Below are 7,518 nucleotides of genomic sequence, written 5' to 3' on the forward strand. Positions count from 1 at the left end.
ACCTTCCTCCCCTTTCTCACCACTTTCTCTCTCCCGATCTCTCCCCCATTCTATCTCCTGCTCTCCGGCGAGGCCGCCGCCGCCGCCGTTCGCGGGCCATGGACGGCATCGAGGGGCTCCTGGCGAGGGACTTCGGAGTGCGGCCGCAGGGTAAGGCCGCGCCCATGGCCGCCGCCCGCGGCGGTGGATCCGCCTGGCCCAACCCCAGATCCATCCCCGCCCCGTCCTACGACGGCCTCTTCGGCGCGCCCGTCCCCGCGGCCTCCGCCTCCGGTCCACCCCTCGATTCGATCTTCGACTCGTTCAAGGGACCCTCCTCATCGTCGGCGGCGGCAGCTGGAACCAAGCCGCTGTTCGACGACGACTTCTTCGAACCGGTCCGCGGGACGAGGGCCTCCAACTCCACGTACGACAGTGACGGCGTGTTCGGGACGGGGGCGGCGGCGGCTCCCGCGTACGACGTGTTCACGAGCAGCAATCGCTCGGCTCCGCCTTCCTATGACGACTTCCTAGGGGGCTTCGGCGGGAAGCCGCAAGCGGAGGAGATAAAGAGGTCGGTGGTGGTCGAGGACGACGACCTGCTGGGAGGGTTCGGAATGAAGCTGGCCAGGGAGAAGAAGTCGGTGGTGGAGGAGGACCAGCAGGGCAACGGGTTCGATGATCTGATCCCAGGTTTCGCCAGTAGCAGCCCGCCAAAGAGTAGGTGAGCGCTCTAGCTTTTGCTGTTTAGATTAGATCTGCATTGGGTCTGGTTGTTCATTCTTGTGTCTCAGACTGTGATAGTGTGATGTGGATAGGTTGAACTGTAATGTGAAAATCTAGAATCGAATCTTAGTGAATGTTAGAAGCGACCTTATGCAAAGAGAGCTTCCCTGGCATCCGTGGTTAAATTGACGAAAAATAACTGCTGATCTTCCTTTTTCCATGCTTGTGCTGATGCGTTTGGGTGTATCTTAAATCAGTTGAGATTATAACGTATGCACTATATTGAGCCTAACATGAGGAAGGGTCCGTGAACAGAGTTCGCTTTCAACACAACAGATAACAAAGATTTCAATCCATTAGGTATAGCATAAAGTGACAATTAAAGTTTTGTCAGACTAAATAAGTAAATTGCAGACATAATTGAATCATGCTGGAAGGTTAACTCTATGTCATCTCCCTTATTCCACTAAGGAAAGGAGTATAGACTATGCAGTATTATATACATGCCATGCGTTGCACTATTAGAGATCTTATGTGCCTTGGCTGGTAATTCTTACTTTTCTCTTCCACGCATATTACTTCTTCAGTAGTACGGTATGTTTTCTTCGCTAGTTCATCCAATAGCAGTACAGTGTCAAAGTTTCCGAAGCTGTGGTATTCAACTTTGCTGATGCCAATTGAAAAACCTTTTTTCTCCATACTGATGGGTCAAAAACCTCGAGGAAGATGACTGTTACCAAAAGATCTGATGATAGAAGCATATTTAAAGAATAGACCAAGTTGTGCATTTTGGTTCCCATAAACCTCACGCTTCTATTTTATGCTATCTTCTTGCTCATTTCATACAAGTTCTGTAAAAAATGTGTTCCCATAATATTCATTATAACTTTTAGGAACACTAATGATGATAACAAAAAGAAGCCAGCAGTTCCAGCTTCAAAATCAACAGCCAGCTTCGTAGATGATCCATTTGTTGTCCTAGAAAGAGTTTCTGTTCCAGGTTCCGCATATCCATCCCCGGGGAGATTCACAGATCCCTTGGAAGATCTTGATAAGTCTGCAAACACTGAAGGCAAGAATGTTGATAGTGCTGCTGCTGCTGATAGTCTATTTGAGGATTCAAGCGCTTTTGACCAGGCCCCAAAATCAGATCCTTTGTTTACCTCGGAAATCAATGGCGACACCAAGGATAGTCATCTACAAAGCAAAGCCCGAGAGTCAAGTTCTGTACAAAGCTCAGTGAAGAGAAATCCAGCAAGCAGATCTTCTCTGGAGGACTTCGGAAATGACATGCCAAAATCACAATCTGCAAGGTACTCTGATATTCATGTCGATGACAGTTCAGAGAGATACAGTGGCAATGGTATGGATAATCAGTCACCGATATCTACTGAATCCGAAGACGATATATGGCTTACAGTTTCTGAGATCCCTCTCTTCACACGGCCAACTAGTGCTCCGGCACCTTCCAGATCACCACCACTTCTTAAACAAAACCCCCTGGGTGCAAAAGCAAATGTAGAAGATGACGAGTATGTGTCACAGTCCAGCCAAAAGCACAACCAGTACAAAGATACGCCAGAGCAAGCAGATGATTCTTCAGTAGATGAATCAGAAGGTGTTGCCATGGGAAAGCATCAGATGCCTGCTTATTATGATAAAAATGCTTTTGATGATGACGAAGAGTTTGATTCAAGTTCATCAGCTCGTGAAGAGAGAGAAAGCCAGGAAAGATTGGAACATGTGCGAGAAATGAGACTAAGGGAGGAACAGAGAAGACTTGAAAAGGAGAGGGTATTGGAACAGCAAAGAGAGAAACAAGCTGTTGAGAGGGCTACGAAGGAGGCACGGGAGAGAGCAGCTGCTGAAGCTCATGCAAAAGCTGAAAGGGATGCCCGCCAACGCTCACAGCGTGCTGCTGTGCAGAGGGCTCATCAGGAAGCCCGTGAGAGGGCTGCAGCTGAGGCTAAAGATAGGGTTGCAAGGGCTGCTGCAGAAGAAAGGGAGAGGGCTGCTGCTGAAGCCAGGGAAAGGGAGAGGACTGCTGCTAGGGAGAGGGCGGCAGCAGATAGAGCTGCTGCGGAGAGAGTTCAGCAAGAAGCAAGGAAGAGAGCTGAGCGAGCTGCGGTGGAAAGAGCTGCTGCTGAGGCTCGACAAAGGCAGGCAGCAGCAGCTGCGGCGGCGGCAAAAGAAAAACAGAGCACACCAAATGATGTTGAGTCCTTCTTTCGTATGGATGCTCGAGATACTAGTGCAGCAAAGCAGAGGGCCCCAACACCAACAGCGGTACATTCGAGCCCCAAAATATTTACATAAAATGAAGTCTGGATACCATTTACTAGTGTTAGCTTTTGCTAATGTTGAACATTTCAGGACTCTATGTTTGATTCTCAACCACAAGGTAGAGGAACAGTTAATGGATCACAGAGAACAGCCTCTACCTCGGCCTCTACCAGAAAAGCAAACCCACCATCAGCCACAAATATTTTTGGCAATGGTCTATCTGACTTATTTGAATTTGAAAGTAGTAAGCACTGGTCTTCCCAAAACAATACTCCCTCCATCCCATAATATAAGAGCGTTTTTTACACTACACTAGTGTCAAAAATGGTCTTATATTATGGGACGGAGGGAGTATTAGCTTGTAACTTCGTAATGATATTCGTTCCCAAATTTTGCAGTTTTGGTGATTCATTTAGTATTATTTTTCAGCCCGATCATCATCTGACGCATTTCAAGATGTTGAGGGGGAGAGTGAAGAAAGAAGACGTGCTAGGTTAGAACGTCATCAGAGGACCCGTGAGCGAGCGGTAATGTTCCCACCTTTTCCTGTCAGTATAATACTAGTAGATAGATGTTGCCCAAGATTAATATTGCTGATTCCGTATCATATTGTTCTCCCTTCTCCCCTGTTATAAAGAAATGACGGATATATTTTATTCTGCTACCACTGTTCGTCATATAAGAATAACATATCTGCAGGCAAAAGCTTTGGCTGAGAAGAATGAACGAGATATGCAGGTTCAGAGGGAGCAAGCAGAAAGAGATGTAAGTGTTGTATTGCCCATATAACTTGCAACTTGATTATGCTTATTTTAGTTGATGTAAACAGTCTATGCTTTCTCCTATTGCACATTATTTTCAATATCAGTTTGTCTAATTCACATCTAGATGTTTTTTAAGGATATCACATCTAAGCTCCCACAACTATATAGTGCAGCAATAAGAAACAAAAAAAAAAACTAGGACAAAAAAAAGACCACAAACAGAGTGGACATCAGCTTAGATGTGACATAACTATGCCACATCTAGATGTGTCCTAGACATACCCTTTCAATATTTCATGGACTTTGCTGGCCTTTTCTTTAGTTCGTGATAGGGCAACATGTCTCGACCCTTTAAGCTTGACTCTCTTGGTTGCTAATAGGCACTCTACTCATTTTGATATTTTCTTGGTTCCAGAGAATTGGTGACTCATTAGACTTTGAAATTAAAAGGTGGGCTGCTGGAAAAGAGGGCAACTTGCGTGCTTTACTATCAACTCTGCAATATGTGAGTCAACATTTATTCTCCTTGTGTTTTCACCGGATTCGTGCTTTATTTTTGGGTGCTATCATTGTTTTGTTGCATAAACATGCTCACTATTTCCTTCACACTTCCCTTGTGAACAGATACTTTGGCCAGAGTGTGGATGGCAAGCTGTATCCTTGACCGATTTGATTACTGGTGCTGCTGTTAAAAAGCAGTACAGAAAGGCAACGTTATGCATCCATCCTGATAAGGTGCAACAGAAGGGTGCGACTCTTCAACAGAAATATATTGCTGAGAAGGTCTTTGACATGCTCAAGGTGTGTATTCATGCTGCTTTGCAACAAGTATCATAGCGACAAGTTAAGATGTTATTTGTTAGAGAACCATCATTACTGCCCTAACAATGTGTTAAGCATGCCACTTTATGTGCTGACCTAGGGCTACCACAATTATTTTGTGTCACTTTCGTTCTGAATCCCTTTCAGATGGGGCAAATAGCGTTTGGTCTGTAACTGAGCTTGGCAAATGGAATGATATACATGGTTTGCCCTGCTGCTTGGAAAAAACACCAACTGAGTTGAACAATTGATAAGTGCGCTTTTCACTTGTGTTGCCTTGAATGTTTAACTCAGATGGCTACATCTGCAGAAAAACAATCAATAGACTCGCTGTAATGTGGTAACTTTCAGAATTCAGTTTCTCTCTCTAGCCTTATATTTAATTTGTTTCTGTTCATTCATGTCAACTAAAACTTGGGTGGATGGCTGGATGCCAAATTAAAGCAAAAAATCCTTGGTGTGTTCTAGATTAAGAACATACTGAAAGGCTCTGAGATCAAGACCAATGGTCCGAGTAACCTAGTAGTAGGATTAATCTTTGTGTCATCCATATTAACTGTGGATTTACCAAGTTGTGGAGGCCTATCCTACATGCTATTGTAATTCACATTGGTTGGTCGTGATATTCATCATTACTATTGATGAGGAATATATATTTGACATTGTAGCATTCGCTTATCTTTTTATATTTATATAAAACAGGAGGCATGGAACAAATTCAATTCAGAAGAGCTGTTTTAAGCCATCCCTGTGAATGTACAGCAGCTTTTAACTATAAGTGTACCCACGTGAAGCCCTGGAGTATCAAGATGCAGCCGATCTTCTTTTTGGTGCAGCTCCATCAAAGTTATCAGTGTATAATAGGTTCTGTTCAAATGCAGACTTCTGTTCTTTGAGGATTACTGGCCGTTTGCTTTGGGATGATACTTTTTTATATTATATACCTTGGAGGGCCAAAGATTACATGTATTTCTTCAACACCATTTGTCTATAGTCAGACCATAGAAAGTCGAAACCACAGTTTATGCTTTACTTAAGATCTTACAAGAAACAGATGTACAATTATGCTTTGCCCTTTGATTATTCTCTCTTGTACTCCACAGTGTGCAGTTTGACTATTAATTCTCAACATGATTTAGAATTTTGGATTACCCTGCAGTTTGAGTTTCCTCAAATACTCACAGCTTAATTTGCTTGCCTCACGATTTTCCATGCTATGTCATGCTCCTCTTGCATAAAGTACAGAATAAAGCGTGTGGTCTTAATCTGCTACCAAGAATAAGTTTGTTTTCGTGCAAGTAAGGTTGCTTTTTGTGTCGTGTGATAGAATTGGCTCTTACGCTTTCCCCTCTCTCCCTCTCCCTTAAGGCCCTGTTCGGAACTTCCCTGCTCCGCGGAGTTGGGGAGCTAGGCCCTGTTCGGAACTTCCCTGCTCCGCGGAGTTGGGGAGCTGGGTTTTGGCAGCTCCATCAAATTAAGCTAAAGTCTGGTCCGCTCCTAAAGGGGAGTTAAAGGAGCGGAGAGAAACCTAACACAGCCTAAGGGGCTGTTTGGTTTGGAGCCCGTGGACGCCACGCCAAAACATTGGCGTTGACCGAAGGCAGGGCTGCCGTTTGGTTCGCAACTAATTATTTGGTCCGCCTGGGCACCATGAGCTCCCGCAGTTCATTTTTTCGCCAACGCAGGGCTAAATCGTAGGTGGCCGGATCGTGCGCCAATTTTTTGGCGAGCCCGCAGTTTGGCAGGGCAGCATGGGCATCATCCAAACGCACTCTAAGTCTCCAAGTCGCCCTTGACTCCTCCCTCCCTCTTCCTTGGTGGGAGTCGGGAGGTTCGGTCTTGTCAAGATAGGTTTGAAGCTTTGGCCTGGATTTGCTTTGACGGTGTTTGGCTTATGCCGATAGAGTCGAATTCGCCGTTGCCTTCATGATGCATGCGGTGGCCCTCAACAACCCTTTTTGCTTTTCCTCCATGGTGGAGGAGAGGGAGGTGGATCTAGCGTCAGCTTCCTAAATAAGAGTGTGGTTACAGCGAGCTGATCCAACATGGTGGATTTCTAGATTGGGGATATCGGCATGTCCCTCACTATGGCTTGGGCTTGCTCTGCGGCATCTCACCAGGTACCAGCTTCCGGCGAGGTTGGTGTCCCCTGTGTGCGGAAGGACCTACGTTGTGGATCTGGAGGCGTATGACGGTGATCTGAAGCTCAATCAATGGTGGTTTTTGGAGGAGCTACGACGGCCTTGTTGGCCAGTTGGTTCCCTCTGATGAGTTGTCGAATCTTTGAGCCGAATGGCGGCCATTCTCACTCCTCCTGGCCTTCATGCCACATGGGAGGCAACACTGCTTGTTGTTGGAGTCTGTGGTGAGCAACCGCAAAGGTCTTGTTGGACCAAGTGGTTCGTCATTGGCGCCGGTGATGATTGTTCCATGAGGGAAGCACATTGGACTCGATCACATTTCCATTTTCTTTTCAGGGTTCTTTTCATAAGTTCGAGGGTGTTGTCTATAACTTCTAGTTTCTTCATGATCTTATTTGTAAGCGAACCGCTTTGTCTAATGCATTTATGTGTCCTTGACCCTTTCCCTTGTTCATTCTTTTATTATTATTATTAGTTTTAGATGAGCATGCCTTTGGGCTCGGAAGAATTTTTGGAATTTGGTTCCGTGTGCAACCTATGAATATTAAAATCATAAGAAAAAAATCAATTGTTTGGCGAAACTTACACGTGGGCAGCCAGTCGACCAAGTTTGATATTCCAAAAATTTAGAATTATTTGATTTTTGTTGCTATTTTTATTCGTATCTAGCGGGATAAGCGTGCCAAAATCGCTAGAACGAAGTGGTGGAAACTCAAGGGGGAGGTAGTTCAGGGGTTCAAGGAGAGGGTCATTAAGGAGGGACCTTGGGATGAAGGAGGGGATGCGGACAATGTGTGGATGAA

At 45.3% G+C, this 7,518-nt stretch overlaps 1 protein-coding gene across 1 annotated transcript; it reads left to right on the forward strand.

Moving 5' to 3' along the window:
* Positions 1-5,725, forward strand: LOC119295549 (auxilin-related protein 2-like). The gene is made up of 8 exons (XM_037573973.1): positions 1-703; positions 1,599-2,991; positions 3,079-3,232; positions 3,418-3,515; positions 3,688-3,753; positions 4,168-4,257; positions 4,377-4,553; positions 5,277-5,725. The coding sequence occupies exons 1-8, from the start codon at positions 99-101 to the stop codon at positions 5,313-5,315; spliced, it is 2,622 nt and encodes an 873-aa protein (XP_037429870.1). The 5' UTR covers positions 1-98; the 3' UTR covers positions 5,316-5,725.
* The last annotated feature ends 1,793 nt before the right edge of the window (positions 5,726-7,518 follow it).

The sequence above is a fragment of the Triticum dicoccoides genome, chromosome 4B (assembly GCF_002162155.2).
Source record: "Triticum dicoccoides isolate Atlit2015 ecotype Zavitan chromosome 4B, WEW_v2.0, whole genome shotgun sequence".
Classification (NCBI taxonomy): Eukaryota; Viridiplantae; Streptophyta; class Magnoliopsida; order Poales; family Poaceae; genus Triticum; species Triticum dicoccoides.

Excerpts from the sequence above, each read along its gene's own strand:
- LOC119295549 (XM_037573973.1), top strand. The coding sequence starts at position 99 with ATGGACGGCATCGAGGGGCTCCTGGCGAGGGACTTCGGAGTGCGGCCG. Across the intron at positions 3,516-3,687 it reads AGAGGACCCGTGAGCGAGCG|GCAAAAGCTTTGGCTGAGAA; the intron begins GTAATGTTCCCA and ends ACATATCTGCAG. Across the intron at positions 4,554-5,276 it reads AGGTCTTTGACATGCTCAAG|GAGGCATGGAACAAATTCAA; the intron begins GTGTGTATTCAT and ends TATATAAAACAG.